We start from the raw sequence: 20,956 nt of genomic DNA, 5'->3' as shown, positions 1-20,956 counted from the left end.
GTACAAAGCTAACATGTACAAAGATTTTGAAAAGCATGTTTATTCATGACATCACGACGTCACAAAGCAAGCAATGGTCGTTCCGTGTTCAGTGTTGAAAAGATCGTTCCGAACACTAGTTTGTAATACCCCGACTGAACGTTATAATTGTCGCTGACATGAGTCGGGTGTGGATTTCATGTAGGTGTTATCTTTACATCCGTGACTGGTAGTAACATTTGGTAGTAACGACAAACTGATAGTGCTTTATACGAGGCTTGTAGCCATATGGGGATCTCACGACATTTACCCCACTCTCTCAAATGACGTTTACTAAACAGTTATTCGTTTATTATAAAGCTATTCGTTTCAATTTATTATAAAGCTGTTCGTACAGTTAGCCATACCGTTAGACCCTCATCAGATCGCATGGGTCAAAGGTCACTATGGTTTTACGTTTGTTTGTTTGCTGTTTTACGCCGCACTCAGCACTATTCCTACTACATGTAAATAATTGAGTCTGGACCAGACAATCCGGTGACCAACAGCATGAGCTTCGATGTACGCAACTGGGAACCAAGTCAGCGAGCCTGACCACCCTAACCGGGATCTTCACTAGCTGGTAAATGTCGCAATGAACCAGTGGTAAAACTGAAAATATCGTTCATACATTATATTATGCATTTGAAAATAATGTTGGACAACATGTTGAAATTGATATGGAATAAAACTTGTGCCAAACTAAAGATAGATAAGAATCACATTATTTCTGAATTTAAAGAAAAACAGAAAGACCTCTTCAATATAATTTGCATTGCACGAAAAATGCTGCAATCATCTCCTTAACACTGCCGTCAAAAATGCCTGCTAGATGTTTATCATACGGAAAAATAAGCGTCGTACACGGAATAGGAATGTGACAAATGTGTGACCTTCTGGTCATCATGCCACAGCACACCGCCCCAATCATGTATTTATTATGTTACAGAAATATGAGGAAAACACCCGTTATTGACTGAGCCCCACTTGCCTACAACCGTCAAAGCAAGTGAATCACAGATGTTACTGAAGTTCCCGACCCTTTCCCAGAAACAAATTCAATGCGCAATTATCGACTAGCCGCTGAGTCGGAACACCGGTACAACACACAATCTCAGTCATTTCATTCTGAGAATTATCAGTCTTTACATGGAGACATGGATATGTCATGAAAAAATGATCACGTTCCCACGTTGCCTGCAATATTTTGGTCATTCGTGACCAACCCATGTTATTCCAGGGCAGAAAGGGGCGACTGGTGACGAATGAGTACTTCGGTGACATTCAGTACCAATGGAACCAACCAGGAAAAGAGTTATCCTTCCTGTTTGAAGTAGTTCTTATGTTCGTACGTCGAAATCAAATCCTCCCAGATGGACAAGAGTCGCTACTCGGCTTGTCCCGGGCTGTTCACGAATGCGCATGGGCAGGAAGATAGGGCTATATGGCAAACTATGCATTAAAAAATGTAACTGAAGAGTGGAAAATGATTCGGTGGAAATGAAACGAAATAGGATTTATAAAAAAATAATGTCATTCATAACAAATGTGACATCATTGTTTTCCAAGAACATGTATCCTTTCTGGTAGGATGAGGATTGCTGGTGCCATTCAGCAGAAGAAAAAGGCCGCTCCTCTAGTTCTGGTCAGCAGGAATCGCCACTACATCAAAACGAGCTCTCCTACGTTTGCGTCTCCTGAAAGAAGAACAGAGCACCTGACGATGTCCTAATACCGAAGGCATGGTTTCTCAACAGTTGGTTCAACTCAGTTACCACAAATAGTTTCCGTACTCATTTGTGGTAGAACGTAGCAACGTATAGACAGGTGTCTATTTTGTATCTATTTTGATCACATTTTGTCCTCCTTTAGCGTTGTTTTTGAGACTTTCATCAGGCCATTTGAATATTCCTGGTGGAATGTCATGATTCGATAGAATAACAATATACAGAAAGTAATTTTACTTCACACAAAAAGACATGTTTGCTTGACGCATTCATGGACACAGAAGGACGTGTTTACTCGACCTTATCATGCCAAAGAAGGTCGTGTTCACTCGACCATGTCGTGGATACAGATACATTAACTCGACCTTGAAATGATACAGGACGGGTTCACTCAACCTTGTCATGGCACAAAAAGGACGTGTTTACTGGTCCTTGTCATGACACAGAAGGACGGGTTCACTCAGCCTTGAGTGACACAAAAGGACGTGTTCATTCAACCTTGTCATGACACAGAAGGACCTGTTTACTCGACTTTGTCATGACACAGAAGGACGTATTCGCTCAAGCGTCTCATGGCACAGAAGGACGGGTTCACTCAACCTTGTCGTGACACAGAAGGACGTGTTTACTTGACGGTGTCATGGACACACTAGGACGCATTTACTCTGTTCTGTCAGGTACACAATTACTCATGTTCAACTTACCCATATTCAAGTGCACTGAAAAACGTGATGAGGGATGCAACCGCGAGGGTTCCTACGGTTACAGCGATTATTACTTCGGTATCCGTCGACATCAGAGAACTGTCTGCGTGAGAAGGGGTGGATATAAGTAATATTCACTGTCTTAAGTGGAACACTGTAGTAGCCACTACACACTTGGTCAATATGAATATCATGACACAATAATTATGAAATGATATTTGCGAATAGCAAGAATACGTACATATTCAAAACACTGCCAACGATATAGCGTCTGTCATGTTATAAAATAATATTAACATGTACAGATATCTCTAGCTGGTCATTCACTTTAATAAGTTTTCTTGAAATATACTGAAAGCCGTTAAAAGACAGTTGGTACTTGTTATCCTGAAACTTACAAAACTTCTATTGCAGCTTTTTCCCCCTACCATACATTGAATGTAGAGATAAAAGGCTTATATCCTTGCCCATTTCGAGCTAGAGTCCCAGAGACTTCCTCTTTTATGAACTTCCATGCTTAAAACTGAACCTTTGACATTTCTCGTAAACACAATCACATTCATGAAAAAAGTTGTGCACGCACTCATGCCCTATAAAAGCACAACGGAATCAAGTTGAGAGTGAGAAAATGTCTGAACAAGACGACAACAATCAGCTTCTCGCTATGGTTAGCGGCGTCTCTTCAAATGTGATGATTGTCAGGCACCGTAATGTGCATCCATACACCGATGGTCAGCTTAGACAATGTTTTGGGGCCACCGGAAGTGTTGCATTTGTCCGCGACCTTGCGCACCACGACAGCTCGACAGGAATATCCGAGTCGTACACTTCCGAAATCGGTTCAAAACAGCTGCTGATAGTGCAAAGAGGACAACTGGGATAGGACAACGTCACATCTGTGCCAAAACGGTGCGAAGGTGCCTTAACGCAGTTTTAACATACCCGATACACATGGACGTCAACGGATTTATCGACTTCGAGAAACTGTGTTTTTTAACATGGTCGTTTTGGAAGGGGTGGTGCCATGACCAAGGACAAGTGCTAAATTGACACAGACCCATCAACATCACTGGCAGACCACCCCACAGCTGTTTCTGAGAACTCTGTGTCTTCCAATGCCCCCGGAGACTGTCTTACAGTGCACGGTGGACACACACGATATTGACTACAAGTGACACCTCCTCCTTTGTTTGATGTTGTTGTTGCGTCACTGACGTTGTTGTTGATTGGACATTTTCCAATTACTTTATCTACAGGTATTTATTTAGAACATATCTGCCACTTACATCTATATATGTTGACATGTGTGTGAGTAAAGAAAGCGTGAATGTCAAATTGCGTTTTAACGGCTTTCAGTATATGTTCTTTAGAGAGTTAGAAACAAGTTCCACCTCGAGACGGACCTGTATAAGATCATACAATACAATTCTGCTTAAATCAGTTATACCTGACTTAAACTGACAGGCTGCAATCGAAAGGTTTGGTACTGCAGTCGGTGTAGCTGTAGTTGCAGCCGGGGTAGTTGTACTTGCAGCGGGGGTAGTTGTACTTGCAGTGGATGCAATTGCAGTCGGGGTAGTTGTAGCTGCAGTGGTTGATATTTCAGTCGGGGTAGTTGTGATTGTAGGCGGGGTAGTTGTAGTTGCAGCTGGTTCTGTTGTAAAAGTTTCATACCCTGGTGAAACGAATCAGTTGTAATAATAAGGAGCACTGCATGCACACAACACATTTTGTACAACAGAAGAAAAGCAGAGACTCCGACGTATGTCGAGGGGCCTGGGGCCCTTATTCTCGAAACGTTCGTAGCCCCAAGAATTCTTAACTTTGATCGTAGCCAATGTGTTCAGAATGGGCTTAAGAAGTTCGTAGGACTATGAACGTTTCGAACATAGCTAGCCAGGTCTGGAAGAGACTCAGACAGCTGGGATTAGGAGTAGATAGAATGGGAGGTTTAAGGGCCAAAAGGAGGGAAAGAGAGAGTGGCAGACAGGGAGAGACCAGTTGTTGACTGGTTTGTTGTTTAACGCCGCACACAGCAATATTCTAGATATCGCGGTTCTCTATAAACAATCAAGTGTCCACCAGACAATCCTGTTCCAGTAATCAACACCATGAGCCTCGATCTACGCAATTGGGATACGACGACACGTCAGCCATCCCGACACCCTATCCCGCGAATTACATCTTACGACAAGGTGGGGCAGGAAAGAAGAGGACGTGTGCAGGCATTGAAGATGTAGGCAAGATACGACTCGTAGACAGAGGTCCAGAGAAGGGTTTAGAGGGCGAGGAAGAAAAAGGTATAGACAGGGGGTAGACATAGTGTTTGGTCTCTCTGTAGATAACTTATGTTGAAGTGATGACCTTCCTGCCGTTCCAAAAATGACATAGTTTGGCTTTAATACTGTTATATGTTTCAATATTCAATATTCATGTCCGAAAAACATTCAATATTCATGTCCTGTTCAAGCAATTGATATACTGGCATGTGCATGTATTCCGAAAGGGAATATTTTTTGCACCAGTTTCAATTTTGAAAAACATTCCTCAGGGGAAACAGCGAGTTTAAAACAAGTTCTACTTCATTAGCCAGTCTGTCGTATTGTTATGAATGTTGATAGAAGTGTGTAAGCAGTCATACCTGACTTCCTATGAATAGCCGTATACTTCGAGTAATTAGATTTTGCAGATGAGGTGGCTGGTTCCGCAGTAGAGGCGTTTGCAGTTTCGTTCGGTTCCGTTGTAACTGCCTCTGACGCACCTGTCAAAACAGTTGTAGTTATTACAAAGGGGACAGCCGTCGTTATCAGTGTACGAGGGATGTCCCAACGTTTCCAGTCGCGCCTGTCAAAACAGTTGTAGTTATTACAAAGGAGACAGCCGTCGTTATCAGTGTACGAGGGCTGTCCCAAAGGTTTCCAGCCGATCAAATTAATATGCGATCTGTATGAAAATTCTTGTTCACACATAAATACCCCGTCACTTCAATGCACTTGTTTCGCCGTTTCCAAAATGTATTTGACACGTCTGAAAACCATTAAAAACGCCATCCTAAAGACTCCTTGCGTTGGTGACACCTCGTGCTTCCAATGCATACTTGGACTTTTTGAGGGTCAAAGGTTTCATCCTGAGTATCAATATGATCTGTCCGAGAGTTCTCGAGAAGCTGACGACAAATCATGATTCTGTGGCGTTTGTGTTCTTCAGATGGCATTTTGGGAAAATATCTACCCAGTTATTTACGAAACAACCGTCAAAACATAAATATAGACAAATATTGTCAACTGCTAAACGTATATTTATTGAAAATATGCCTTTGTGTATCTATGATGCTATGATGCTATTTCAGAGAGAAATCCACTGTGCTGTTGAACTGTGTGTATACTTGTACTATGGGCCTGTGGTCTTCAGTTCTAAAGAGACCCGTGAAAATCCGGGATGGAATATGTTTCAGCAACCCATGCTTGCCACATTAGGCGATTACGCTTGTCTTAAGAGCTGACTAACGGGATCGAGTGGTCAGGCTCGCTGACTTGGTTAACACATGACAACGATTCCCACTTGTGCAGATCGATGCTTATGCTGTCGATCACTGTATTGTGTGGTCCAGGCACGATTATTATACGGCTGGAATATTGCTGAGTGCGGCGTAAAACTCAACTCACTCACTCTTCCTACATAAAGAAAAATCAATCCTACCTGAATTTGGATAAATCCCTGGAACCGTCATGTTCTTTGGCTCTGCAGTTGACGCTGTTAAGGTTGCATTCGGTTCCTTTGTAACTGCTGCAGACACAATTGTCGAAGGTGTTGTATCTGTCACACAGAGGTAAGAAAATTAGATTTAACAATATAGAGTCACCTATATTGTTAAGCCTTAGAAATATTTCAGAAATCTAATCAAAACCCACGTCTAGGTCGCTTATGATAGCCAAGCAGCGCTAACATAACAACCATACAAGTACAAACAAAACAGATACCAACAAACCACCCAGTAGTTCATCCACCCTACAACTTCTGGCAAATTTCTGCACCCTCATACCTTGTGACCTTCTCACACCATATTCTGAGTATTTCTCAGAATTTCTCACACTGGTGCTCGTGCCCTCAGATCCAGTAACCAATACCTGTGGGATCCTCCACCATTCAGCCTCACGACATTTGGTGCCCGCTTTTTTGCTTCAGTTGAAACTGCACTGTGGAACGCATGTCCACTTAAACTACATACAGCTCCATCTTTTCAAGCGTTGAAGCGTAACCTCAAAACACACCTTTTCAGCCGATACAAACAGCTCCAAGCTCATATTACGACTGTTCTCTGTCATACTCATTCATGTGACTTTGATGTGTTTGTTTTATAAATGCTTGTGTTTTTCAAATTAAAGATGAAAATGCAGTAGAGAGGGTTCGGGTGATCCTGGCACAGTCAGGCTGGTAAGGTTCATCATCAGTTCAGGACCCTCGCCCCCTCTACAAGCAGCCCAGACAGCGAATGGGACTTCTCCCGAGAAACACTGCCTCGTCGAACCCACCAAGAACTTTCCGGAGAATATGGAGGCTCCCCAACACTGCGGCCTTCTGCATTATCCAGAGTGTCAGAAGGCTTGTGCTCCGGGTGGAGAACCCTGGCACTCTCCTGATCTGCACTAAGAGATCAAGAGGTACGAAACCAAGGGCACCAAGAACAATAGGAAGCCTGACGACAGTGTACTTGGCATGCAAGCGAGACATTCCAAAGGCGAAGTCCGCATATTTATCATGTTTTTCCTGAATCTTGCCAATCACGTTGCTGTCAAAAGGGACAGAAAATTCAATGATACAAATACATTCATTGGCTTTATTAAAAAGGACAAGATCAGGTTTGTTGGCTAGAGTTCTTCGAGATTGTATATCGGCCTGTACCATAGAAGTTTGAAAGCATTATTTTCCATGACGCCCTGGACATGTTCAAGGTCGTATCAAGGATGGACCTCGGGGTCAAAGCCACAGACATGGCGAAGGCGGACAGTTTCTGTGAATTCACTGCAAAGACGACATTTTGATGTTTTCTTTAAGAATCACATTCTGGGAAGTGACTGGTCCAGAGCAGCAAAAAGGAAGCCCCCAGTTTCACATTTGAGACCAGTCGACTTCATCCAGGCGAAGGAGTCGGTTGCCCAGGGCATCAAGTAAATGCAGCAAATGTCGCACCCTGTCTTGACTGACAACGAATCCCTCTTGTATGTATTTAAGATGCCTAAGCTTGCGACCACACATTTGCCCTCGCCTAAACAGATTCAGTCGTTTTAGTTTCCTTTTCAAAATCTTCATGCTGATAATGATGCCATTTAAATGGGCCAAACAAGACAAAATTTCTGAATACTGCGAGCCCAACATGCAGCCACTTCGTATGCTTTCATCCATGACAGAATCCATACAGGAGAAGTGGATGAGTACTGGTTGCCTTTTTTTTCAAACGCGTTTATAAGATCCTTAACTCCTTAATGAGGAGATATTAAGTCATAATTAGGAGATAATAAGCCCTGATTAGGAGATACTGTTTTCTATGTGACCCAAATACGCTTCCATATACAGGAGATGCCAAGTCCTACGTAGGAGATACCACGTCCTGCGTAGGAGATATTAAAACCTACGCTGGAGAGGGTAAGTCCTACGCTGGAGAGGGTAAATCCTACGTAGGACATAGCAAGTCCTACGAGGGAGATATTAAGTCCTACGTAGGATATACCAATGAAACTAAATTAAACACTTCACCGTCGTCCCGCTACGCTTCCGTAGACTTGAACAATGGAATTCTACTACAGTATATCTGTATTAAAGTTTGAATGTGGAAACAAAATACCTGACTTTGAATGAACCGCTTCTGTCAAGTAATTTCGTTCTGTAGTCGAGGTGGTTGGTTTTGCAGTCGAGGCGGTTGGTTCTGTGATTGAGTTGGTTGTAGTAGCATTCCGCTCCGTTGTAACTGCTTCATAGGCAGCTGTTGTAGAAGCTGTTGTGGCTGTTGGAGATAGGTTATGTGCATAATTTGGAATAAAATGAAGAAGGGATGGGCACAGATAGAGAAGGAGGTGGATCACGGAAATGGAAAGTGGAGAGAGGTGGGACACGGGAATGGACAGAAGGGTGGCAGAGAGGGAGAGAGGTGAGACACGGGAATGGGGGAGGACGGGGAGTGCAGAGAGGGGGGAGGAGGAGTTGGGACAGGTGATTCCAAAGGGGTGGGTGAACGAAGAGGAGACAACGGGGAGGAGAGGGAAACAGAGTGAGAGAGAGGTGGGACACGGGAATGGAGATGGCATGGGTATAGAGTGGGATTAGTGGAGACACGAGAATAGAGACCGGAGGGATACTAAGAGAGAAAGGTGGAACATGGATATGGAGAGGGGAGGGGCACAGAGAGGGAGAGGTGGGACATGGAAATGTTCAGGGGTGAAACACAGAGAGGGAAGGACACAGAGAGGGTAATGGATGGGATATGGATCGAGAGAGGCATGGCATCGAGAGAGAGTGTGTTCGTATAACGTGACTTTATGAAGGGGTCATGAGTTACAGTGAGTTGTTCAGAAACTCGGCTAGAGAAAATAAAGGAATACCGGGGATAGAGACGTTGCCAAGGATCCACTATTAGTCTGCTCAAAGTGTAGACACTGATAACGATAACTTGTGTCAGTGTAAAAGGCCTTTCTTCTTTTCTTGCAGACCCGTGAAGGTTCGGGATAGAATAGGCCTTCAGCAGCCCAGGCTTGCCATAAAAGGCGACTATGCTTGTCGTAAGAGGCGACTAACGGGGTTGGGTGGTCAGGCTCACTAATTTGACTGACACATGTCATCTTTTCCCAGTTGCGCAGATCGATGCTCATGCTGTTGATTACTGGATTGTCTGGTCCAGACTCGATTATATACAGACCGCCGCCATATGACTGGAATATTGCTGAGTAAGGCGTAAAACTAAACTCACTCACTCATTTCCTGCAAAAAGGCAATTTTTAGCTTTGAGGCTGATTGCTAATATGTTTACTTGTAACGGGCGGCCGCCAGAAGTATGTACACCTAGCATCTTCTCTTAGATCTTCTGTTTTCTGCGCGTACAAGACACACGTGAATTCTTCTGAGCAGAAATCCCCCGCTGTTGCCACGTCAAACCGCTCAAGGTAATCCTTACAGACTTTGAGGCTAGCAGCTGACTTGAATGCTATCCGGTCCTCTATATCTCCCCTGGAACCTTTTTTAGTAAATGCTGTACCTGCAACAGATTGGGTATAAACTGTTACTGGATCCGTCCCTGGGCGGGACATAACAAGGACTGACCTCATTACTGTACCCGGATCTACCGTGTGTAACACGAACCATCATATTTATCCCCGGCCATGCTCTTCACTTCAAACGCATTTATAAGATGCTTAACTCCTTAATGAGGAGATATTAAGTCATAATTAGGAGATAATAAGTCCTAATTAGGAGATACTGTTTTCTATGTGACCCAAATACGCTTCCATATACAGGAGATGCCAAGTCCTACGCAGGAGATGCCACGTCCAGCGTCCGCCTCTCCTACGTAGGTTTTAATATCTCCTACGCAGGAGATACCACGTCCTGCGTAGGAGATATTACAACCTACGTAGGAGAGGGTAAGTCCTACGCAGGAGAGAGTAAGTCCAACGTAGGAGATACCAAGTCCTACGAAGGAGATATTAAGTCCTACGTAGGATATACCAAGTCCTACGCAGGAGGACGTAGCAGATAATGAGACTAAATCAAATATTTCACCCGCTACGCTTCCGTAGACTTGAACAATGGAATCCCCCGCTGTTGCCACGTTAAACCGTTCAAAGTAAGCCTTACAGGCTTTGAGGCTATCAACTGACTTGTATGCTATCCGGTCCTCTAAATCTCCCCTGGAACCTTTTTTAGTAAACACGAAAGCATCATATTTATCCCTAGCCATGCTCTTCACTAAATGTTCATTCGACCGCCATTGCCATAGAATGCACATATGTTATAGTAAATAGAACATCCTCTTGTGATAAAAGTAGAGGACAAAGTTCAATTTTTTGGTCACTCGGGCCGATATTATTTCTGAAACAATTATGACCCCTTGAGAATCCATGCTGTGAACGTTTGAAATCAGTTTGGTATTGATGATGTTACGTGCGCTTCGAACACGTAAACAGTTGCTGTGGACATGCGTTACCAGGTCAGGCAAGGCCCCGAAATTTGACGTGCAAAGTTACTTCCCATCACGTCACGAAACCTCTGATTGCCGGTTCCATTTGGTTGGGTGGTTTCTTGTTTAACGCCGCACTCAGCCATATTCCAGCCATATTCCAGCCATATTCCAGCTATCTGGCGGTGGCCTGTAAATAATCGAATCTGGACCAGAAAATCCAGTGCTCAACAGCATGAGCATCGATCTACGTATTTGGGATACGATGACAAGTAATGGCGGATCCAGAGGGGGCTTCAGGAGGTTCGAATCACTCCGTTTTGAAAGTGATCACATTGAGGATGTGTTTGCTTTGCCAATGGTTGTGTTTCGGGGGTTCGAACTCCCTGAACAGCCTCCTTTCAAACTTCCTGCATCCGCCCATGACATGTGTCAACCATGTCAGCGAACCTGACAACCCCACCCGGTTAGTTGCCTTTTATGACAAGCAGGGGTTATTGAAGACCAATTCTAACCCGGATCTTCACGTGTCGATTGTGGGTTTGATTCCTGGTTCGCCCTGATTACACGATGCCATTTAGGAAGTGGTCAAATGCAACATATGTCATATTTGGGATTTCACTTTCTTAGTAAAGTACAGATTCTAGTACTTTTTAGGTTGAGTCCCATCCGGGATTGACGGTGCGGGTTCGAATCCCGGATTGGACTCAACCAAAAAGGTACTAGAATCTGTACATTATTAAGAAAGTGAAATCCCAAATATGACATATGTTGGTTCGCCCTGGTTATTATTTCCGTGTTTGTCAGTGCCAACCGGTTTGTTAATTTCAAAGCAATGGACGTCTGAAACCTTTATCACTACCTACCTTAACTTTACAGGCCGTTGAAACAATTGTTGAAAACGGCGTTATGAAAGTATCTGTATGTTGTTTTTCTAATTGTTGAAGAGTCTTACATAGTCAACTGGCGGATGTATTCCAATATTAATTGTTTCTGGTGTCTACTCAATATGCTTTACGTCAAGTTTAGCAGTTTGCACGAAACTATTGGATATTTGCTTACCTTTCGAAATCAGAATGAGATTTGCAAGGTGCACGATTAGAAGCAAAATTCGGGAACCCATGTATGTAAGATCCTACAACAGAAACATAGAAGAACACACTCAAAGCACTAACGTAAGCAGGAATATCCAGGATGCAAATGCCTGCGGCCTATACGCATAAACATTGACATGGACGCAACAAATCAGACTAGCGGGTCCACAGGGACTCAGAAAAAGTCCAAATAGTTTTGTTAATATGTTGATCAAGTAGCAATAAGTTATCAATGAGTCTGCTACTAACCGGGTTATGATACCATTTGCACTTTAATTACTGTGGTGATCATGATACACAATACAACAACAGTAACTGAACTGCAACAGTGATATAACAAGATATTATACTTCACCTCAATCCCACCTCTACCCCATAACATCCCACACAAACCCCAGACACCTCTTCAGCTCAACACCCCTCCAGCCTTCACCTCAACCCCATCTCTACTCCATAACTTCCCACACAAACCCCAGACACCTCTTCAGCTCAACACCCCTCAAGCCTTCACCTCAACCCCATCTCTACCCCATAACATCCCACACAAACCCCAGACACCTCTTCAACTCAACACCCCTCAAGCCTTCATCTCAACCCCATCTCTACCCCATAACATCCCACACAAACCCCAGACACCTCTTCAACTCAACACCCCTCAAGCCTTCACCTCAACCCCATCTCTACCCCATAACATCCCACACAAACCCCAGACACCTCTTCAACTCAACACCCCTCAAGCCTTCACCTCAACCCCATCTCAACCCTATAACATCCCACACAAACCCGAGCCACCTCCCCACCTCAAACCCCCACACAAACTTCCTACTCATGGTGGAATCAAAAAGGCACCATTTTATTAAATATCGGTTAGGTTTATAATGCATTTTTGAAAATGAACAAAGAAAACTTTCCATCACAAAATAGAAACGAATCTGTCAGTTATGCGATATCGAATTCACTTTGTGTTCGTCTGTCCATTTTAAAGTGGCCTACAACAGAAATATATTAAAGATCATTTGATAAGGATGCCGCCATTGCAAGCATTCTCGTATATTCTAACGACTAAGAACGAATCTCAGATGTTAAACCTTTCTATATACTAGTATAGTAAACATGTACTAGTTAAAAGAAATGAATTGTTTAAAGAACATGTTACGTGTAATATGATATGTACATACTCTCTTGTGTATGGCCGCTGACGTTTGAACAATAAAACTTTTTGACTTGACAGCTCACAAAACTCTTACTCACACATCTCCATCCCTCACAATCCCCTCAATCCCACATGTCCAGATATCACATTTCTCTCAATCTCAAACCACCACCCTTCACAATCCCCTCAATCACACATCTCCACCCCTCATAATCCCCTCAATCACACACCTCCACTCCTCATAATCCCCTCAATCACACATCTCCACCCCTCATAATCCCCTCAATCACACACCTCCACTCCTCACGATCCCCTCAATCACACACCTCCACTCCTCACGATCCCTTCAGTCACACACCTCCACTCCTCACAATCCCCTCAATCACACACCTCCACCCCCCACAATCCCCTCAATCACACATCTCCACCCCTCATAATCCCCTCAATCACTCACCTACATCCCTCATAATCCCCTCAATCACACATCTCCACCCCTCATAATCCCCACAATCACACATCTCCACCCCTCATAAACCCCTCAATCACACATCTCCACCCCTCACAATCCACTCAGTCACACATCTCCACCCCTCACAATCCCCTCAATCACACACCTCCACCCCTCACAATCCCCTCAGTCACACCCCTCCACTCCTCACGATCCCCTCAATCACACATCTCCACCCCTCACAATCCCCTCAATCACACATCTCCACTCCTCACAATCCCCTCAATCACACACCTTCACTCCTCACAATCCCCTCAATCACACATCTCCACCCCTCAGAATCCCCTCAATCACACATCTCCACCCCTCATAATCCCCTCAATCACTCACCTACACCCCGCACAATCCCCTCAATCACACAACTCCACCCCCCACAATCCCCTCAATCACACATCTCCACCCCTCATAATCCCCTCAATCACACATCTCCACCCCTCACAATCCCCTCAATCACACACCTCCACCCCTCACAATCCCCTCAGTCACACCCCTCCACTCCTCACGATCCCCTCAATCACACACCTCCACCCCTCACAATCCCCTCAATCACACATCTCCACTCCTCACAATCCCCTCAATCACACACCTCCACTCCTCACAATCCCCTCAATCACACATCTCCACCCCTCATAATCCCCTCAATCACACATCTCCACCCCTCACAATCCCCTCAATCACACATCTCCACCCCTCATAATCCCCTCAATCACACACCTCCACTCCTCACGATCCCCTCAATCACATACCTCCACTCCTCACAATCCCCTCAATCACACACCTCCACCCCCCACAATCCCCTCAATCACACATCTCCACCCCTCATAATCCCCTCAATCACTCACCTACACCCCGCACAATCCCCTCAATCACACAACTCCACCCCTCACAATCCCCTCAATCACACACCTCCACCCCCCACAATACCCTCAATCACACACTTCCACCTCTCACAATCCCCTCAGTCACACCCCTCCACCCCTCAAAATCCCCTCAGTCGCACACCTCCACCCCTCACAATCCCCTCAATCACACATCTCCACCCCTCACAATCCCCTCAATCACACACCTCCACTCCTCACGATCCCCTCAGTCACAATCCCCTCCACTCCTCACGATCCCCTCAATCACACATCTCCACCCCTCACAATCCCCTCAATCACATATCTCCACCCCTCATAATCCCCTCAATCACACATCTCCACCCCTCACAATCCCCTCAATCACACATCTCCACCCCTCATAATCCCCTCAATCACACACCTCCACTCCTCACGATCCCCTCAATCACATACCTCCACTCCTCACAATCCCCTCAATCACACACCTCCACCCCCCACAATCCCCTCAATCACACATCTCCACCCCTCATAATCCCCTCAATCACTCACCTACACCCCGCACAATCCCCTCAATCACACAACTCCACCCCTCACAATCCCCTCAATCACACACCTCCACCCCCCACAATACCCTCAATCACACACTTCCACCTCTCACAATCCCCTCAGTCACACCCCTCCACCCCTCAAAATCCCCTCAGTCGCACACCTCCACCCCTCACAATCCCCTCAATCACACATCTCCACCCCTCACAATCCCCTCAATCACACACCTCCACTCCTCACGATCCCCTCAGTCACAATCCCCTCCACTCCTCACGATCCCCTCAATCACACATCTCCACCCCTCACAATCCCCTCAATCACATATCTCCACCTCTCACAATCCCCTCAGTCACACATCTCCACCCCTCACAATCCCCTCAATCACACACCTCCACTCCTCACGATCCCCTCAGTCACACCCCTCCACTCCTCACAATCCCCTCAATCACACATCTCCACCCCTCACAATACCCTCAATCACACACCTCCACTCCTCACGATCCCCTCAGTCACACCCCTCCACTCCTCACGATCCCCTCAATCACACACCTCCACCCCTCACAATCCCCTCAGTCACACATCTCCACCCCTCACAATCCCATCATTCACACACCTCCACCCCTCACAATCCCCTCAATCACACATCTCCACTCCTCACGATCCCCTCAATCACACACCTCCACTCCTCACAATCCCCTCAGTCACACACCTACATCCCTGAAATCCCACAGTGACACACATTCCAGACAAGACAATCCTCTAATCACACATCTCCATCCGTCACAATCCCCTCAATCACACACCTCCACTCCTCACGATCCCCTCAGTCACACACCTCCATCCCACACAATCCCCTCAATCACACACCTCCACCCCTCACAATCCCCTCAATCACACACCTCCACCTCTCACAATCCCCTCAGTCACACATCTACATCCCTGAAATGCCACAGTGACACACATTCCAGACAAGACAATCCTCTAATCATACACCTCCATCCCTTACAATCCCCTCAATCACACATCTCCACCCCTCACAATCCCCTCAATCACACACCTCCACCCCTCACAATCCCCTCAGTCACACACCTCCACCCCTCACAATCCCCTCAATCACACATCTCCACCTCTCACAATCCCCTCAGTCACACACCTCCACCCCTCATAATCCCCTCAATCACACATCTCCACCTCTCACAATCCACTCAGTCACACACCTCCACTCCTCACAATCCACTCAGTCACACACCTCCATCCCACACAATCCCTTCAGTTACACACCTCCACCCCTCACAATCCCCTCAATCACACACCTCCACTCTTCACAACCCCTCAATCACACACTTCCACCTCTCACAATCCCCACAGTCACACACCACCACCCCTCACAATCCCCTCAGTCACACACCTGCATCCCACACAATCCCCTCAGTCACACACCTCCACCCTTCACAATCCCCTCAGTCACACACCTCCATCCCACACAATCCCCTCAATCACTTACCTGGCGCTCGGTATTCAGTGAGAAAAAAAAGGTAGCAGCGTTCGCTCTTCACGCCGAAAACACGGGTTCACTTCCCCGCATGGATACAATCTGTGAAGAGTTTCTGGTTTCCGCAGCAGTAATATTGCTGGAATATTGCTAAAAGCGGCGTAAAACTAACTCACTCACTCACTATGGATGTTTAACTTTGACAAGATCTCTCCGCGGGCAAGTACTAACCAGCCTTCATTAGCGGGACCTGGTACAAGCAGCAGTATACGCGCAATATTCTCATCTTATTTCACTCCCTCTTCCCATCTAGGATGTTAATCTGCATTAGCAAGTAAACGGGAAACATACACTTGGGCGAAGAATGTCGGTATGACTAAACTTCCTTGAAGTTATGTTAGCTAGATCGAATGCTGTTACATGTGTTAACTGGGCAGTGGCTCATCCAAAGAATCGGGAATCGGCGTTGTTATCGATTAGGAGATGTAAGGTAACCTTAAAGTGTTCGTCCATCACGCCGACGACGGTGGTTCACGCAGAGAGAGACACACAGAGAGAGAGAGAGAGAGAGAGAGAGAGAGGAGGGAGGGAGGGAGAGACAGAGAGAGAGACAGACAGGCAGAGAGGGTGAAAGAGTGAGAGAGAGTGGTGTGATTCCAATTCTGTTCTGATACTGCTGGTACGTTGACAATAGTGGCTTTACCTCACTCGCTCACTATTTCGGGCACAGGTGGGGAGGAGAGCGACACGTGTTTCTCGATTCTTTACATGTTCAGACACAGATGTGACAGGTGTATTTTAGTGTAAATATATTATTTTAATCTTGCTATTATTCTCTCATTTTAGCAATGTACATTAGGCTCTTTAAGGGTTAGCCTTCAGTGCTTGGCCACACCGACTAACTGCACAAGCCATGACGTTTCTCGGCTGATTGGCCTCAATATCACCATGCACAATTTGATTCATTCTGCACTGCCTCTTTGCCACAATAAGACAGCTTTAACTGTTTTAACTATGATAACTATAAGTGTAATTATCAATGTGTGCCAGAAATTCTATGTTCATGAATGCATACACCATTGTACCACCCACTGGATATGTGTATATGTATGTATCCACGTTTTATATTTAGTACCACCACGTAAGGCACGGTGATGAACCACATGTATGTTATCATTACGACTTATGAGCAATGGTGTATTGTTACCTATCCTGTGTGTATTGCATTGGATGCATGTATGTGTATTATCATTGTGTTATGTGTTGTGATGTAATATCATAATTCAAATGTGTGTAATAAGCAATTATGTTGTTCGTGTTTAAGTATTTACCCATATGTAACCAGTGTGTGGAATTATAATTATATATCGTTATGAATTATGTGTGATGTATATCATATTATTATAGTTATTGTTACATTGTGTCGTTTACCAATCTCACATCTTACTCTAAAATAAACAACCTCACACCCAGCAGTATGTTGGTAGTCTATGCCGACGTGCTATGGAGATCACCAAGATATATATCTGGAGCTCGTTAACTCCCTATGTTGTCGTTGTCGTCGATGTCGCACAGTGGAGGTTCCACAGTAGTAGTAGTAGTAGTAGTGGTGGTGGTGGTGGTGGTAGTAGTAGTGGTAGTAGTAGTAGTAGTAGTAGTAGTAGTAGTAGTAGTAGTAGTAGTAGTAGTGGTGGTGGTGGTGGTGGTGGTGGTGGTGGCAGTGGCAGTAGTAGTAGTAGTAGTAGTGGTGGTAGTAGTAGTGGTAGTAGTAGTAGTAGTAGTAGTGGCAGTAGTAGTAGTAGTAGTGGCAGTAGTAGTAGTAGTAGTAGTAGTAGTAGCAGTAGTAGTAGTAGCGGTGGCAGTAGTAGTAGTAGTAGTAGTAGTGGTGGTGGCAGTAGTGGTGGCAGTAGTAGTAGTAGTAGTAGTAGTAGTAGTAGTAGTAGTAGTAGTAGTAGTAGTAGTAGTAGTAGTAGTAGTAGTAGTAGTAGTAGTAGTAGTAGTAGTAGTAGTAGTAGTAGTAGTAGTAGTAGTAGTAGTAGTAGTAGTAGTAGTAAATGAATAAAGCTGTTTTAAGCAGCAAAAAGTTGCAGTCTAGGGAGGTGCCCTGTATACCAGCCCCCGCGGCAGTGTCGATGTTGTTGCCTATATATCTCAGCCAGAAACATCCGACCTGGCACGCCCTCCTCATCTCAGATAAGGTTGCAGTTGTAACACGAGTCACTGTAACCTACTCAAATACACATCCCTCTCTGTGGCTGCTGCTACAAACAGCGCAGTCAGTTCAAATCGGCAAGATTATTTTCATGGGTTTGTTGTTCCTTTTCTTTACGTTGGTTAACATTTAACATTCAACCTATTAGTGGTACGAGAAGAACATATACCATTCAAAAATAGTAGGGGATATTTGATGTACAAGATTGGTAAAATGCAAATGATGACGACAAGGAGGAAACAGATGATGAAGAGAAATTTCGGGAAAATGTGACAATTTATTCCATTCCTTTTGAAATGTTTCATCTGTATGGATTACATTACTTTTTCTTATATGCATTGGCGTTGGCTAGTGGTATGTTCGCAAACTGGAACATCGTCTGCATGTTTCAATGTTAGATATAATTTCATAACCATTTTTTCACTATGCACAGTACCCAAGCGTGCTCTCAGAACAGACTGTTCATAGAAATACTGTTTCAAAGTTGAAAAATATAGCAAAGTAAAGATGGCAAAATGTTTATCATACAAAAAATGAATATATCACGAAATAATCAGCAATATCCACAGACACTGTCATCTGTCACGAATGAGAAGCAAACTGGGAACACATCTTGGCATTTTGAATGTCATTCTTTCAAGTTATCATCTCAAGCATATTGCTTCAGCTTTTGACACCTCTCAAAACAACAAAATCACATACTTGTAAATACGACAGTATGTTCTCAACATTATAATATTGAACATTTCATTTCTGATGTGTCAAACCAGTCACACAGCTGCGTAATATTTACAACTGTAAGCGCCCTGTGAGCATTGTTTTAAGTCTCGGGATTCCTAATACAATTCATGGAGACAGGCGCTTGCGACCTAACTTGATAAAACAACCAAGGTGTGTGACTTGTGTGATCTCAGTAGATTCGTGTATATCTAATTATACGAACAGTAAATCACATTGCAGAGTAATTGGTTCATGTGGGATGCTGGGCATCACGCTTATAAGGACAGGTGAACATGGGGGAAGTCTACTGACCATGTTAAGTACAATTAGACGAATATCATCTGTATCCATATCCTCCTAATGTTATATAATCACTTACCTCTTCAGCGTTAACAGAATGACGCATGTGTCCCGCTCTGCCTCTCGAGAAGTCGCCGGGAAGCTAGCTTTTACTCAGCATGCTAGTTAGTTCCGTGTTGGAGATTTATATATGGCGAAAGATTTATAAACACAATGCGACAACGCCCTGCATTAAGTGCAGACTCAGTCGCCCAATGGTTGTGGACATCCGTGTACCTCCCTCAGTGACCTTTCAACGAGTTCGAATACGTGAGTGACTTTAGCTTTACGCCGTATTCAGCAACATTCCAGATATATGAGGTCCGTCTGTAAATAACCCAGTCTGGACCAGACATTCTAGTGATCAACAGCATGATCATTGATCTGCGCGATTGGGAACCGATTAGAAGTAAGGCCAGGAAGTCTTTAAACAGGCGACAGCCATGGTCACCTTCTGACTTCTTGAAGATGTACAGTGTACCTGTGTGCGTGTGTTTAAGTGAGTGAGTTCAGTTTTACGTCGCTTTTAGCAACATTCCAGCAATATCACGGCAATGGACACGAGAAGTGGGCTTCACACATTGTACCCATGTGGGGAATCGAACCCGGGTATTTGGCGTGAGGAGCGAATACTTTAACCATCCTGTATTTGTCTGAAATAGGCAAGGTTATTGTCAGGTGACAGTGCTCGCATATTGAGGTACCATACCCCAGTTAAATATGGATATCCCTCTCAGACACAGCATACCGACCCGGAGGCGACGAGTCCTCACCTATCCTCTTAATGGCAAGCAGCCGGCAAGGTAAACCCAAGCACAGTCATTTAAGGTCTTTTGGTTAACAAGGCTATGTGAAGGAAATAGGGCATCCGCTCACTGGCTCACTGTATGTGCCCTCTAACCACTAAACCGCGGATTTGGTCATGTATTCTGGTAGATGGGAAGACGAGAAAGGTAGTATTTCTCTAGATGTCTATCTCCTATACAATCACAGGCTGTGATGTTTGCCTTCCGGAAGCTGGGCAAGGAAACTGCTGCATCACAGCAGATACCCATCCTCAGGTCTACCTGTTTTCTAGCAGGTGGGATGGCAAAGTGAAGTGTTACAGCAGTTTCTGGCCGTCTGCTGGGTTTGACAATTTTTTTGTCCTGATTACATAATGTAGTTTTCATAGCTTAAATTTAAATTAAATACTTTTCCTTTACTTCTCGTTAATCTTAATTCGGCAAAATCAGTCAAACCTTGTCTTAAGTTTCACATAAGCAATATTCATGCAATACTACCAAGTGATATTGGCGCCCAGGTGACAGTTACTCACATACCTTAACACAGACTTAAGGTAGTCTTCATGCTTAGGTTGTTTGGTACAATGGTACCAAGGCTTGTAGCAACCTTAAGCTACACCAGATGACTATTATCAGATCACCAGTCAGGTTA

At 44.6% G+C, this 20,956-nt stretch overlaps 1 protein-coding gene across 5 annotated transcripts; it reads right to left on the bottom strand.

Annotated features, from left to right (window-relative positions):
• Positions 1 to 20: 20 nt before the first annotated feature.
• Positions 21 to 19,723, bottom strand: LOC137284938 (uncharacterized). Of its 5 annotated transcripts, none has more exons than XM_067817009.1 (9): positions 19,560 to 19,723; positions 11,679 to 11,751; positions 9,471 to 9,695; positions 8,292 to 8,450; positions 6,149 to 6,265; positions 5,091 to 5,210; positions 3,897 to 4,124; positions 2,450 to 2,552; positions 21 to 1,715 (listed from the first exon to the last, which is right to left on the bottom strand). In XM_067817009.1, the coding sequence occupies exons 1-9, from the start codon at positions 19,584 to 19,586 to the stop codon at positions 1,655 to 1,657; spliced, it is 1,113 nt and encodes a 370-aa protein (XP_067673110.1). In that variant the 5' UTR covers positions 19,587 to 19,723; the 3' UTR covers positions 21 to 1,654. The 5 variants fall into 5 exon arrangements, with proteins under 5 accessions (XP_067673110.1, XP_067673112.1, XP_067673111.1 ...); XM_067817011.1 differs by having other exon boundaries at positions 3,897 to 4,103; positions 19,560 to 19,684; XM_067817010.1 differs by having other exon boundaries at positions 3,912 to 4,124; positions 19,560 to 19,658.
• Positions 19,724 to 20,956: the final 1,233 nt, after the last annotated feature.

This window comes from Haliotis asinina, chromosome 5, assembly GCF_037392515.1.
Source record: "Haliotis asinina isolate JCU_RB_2024 chromosome 5, JCU_Hal_asi_v2, whole genome shotgun sequence".
In the NCBI taxonomy this organism is placed as follows: Eukaryota; Metazoa; Mollusca; class Gastropoda; order Lepetellida; family Haliotidae; genus Haliotis; species Haliotis asinina.
Note: the sequence above shows the minus strand (reverse complement) of the source record. Positions and strands in the feature narration are given on the sequence as shown.

Coding starts and splice junctions, on each gene's coding strand:
- LOC137284938 (XM_067817009.1), bottom strand. CDS start 19,586: ATGCGTCATTCTGTTAACGCTGAAGAG. Junction 8,451..9,470: donor CTGGCGGCCGCCCGTTACAA/GTAAACATATTA, acceptor TATCTCCAACAG/CCACAACAGCTTCTACAACA. Junction 2,553..3,896: donor AGCCTGTCAGTTTAAGTCAG/GTATAACTGATT, acceptor CTTCTCACGCAG/ACAGTTCTCTGATGTCGACG.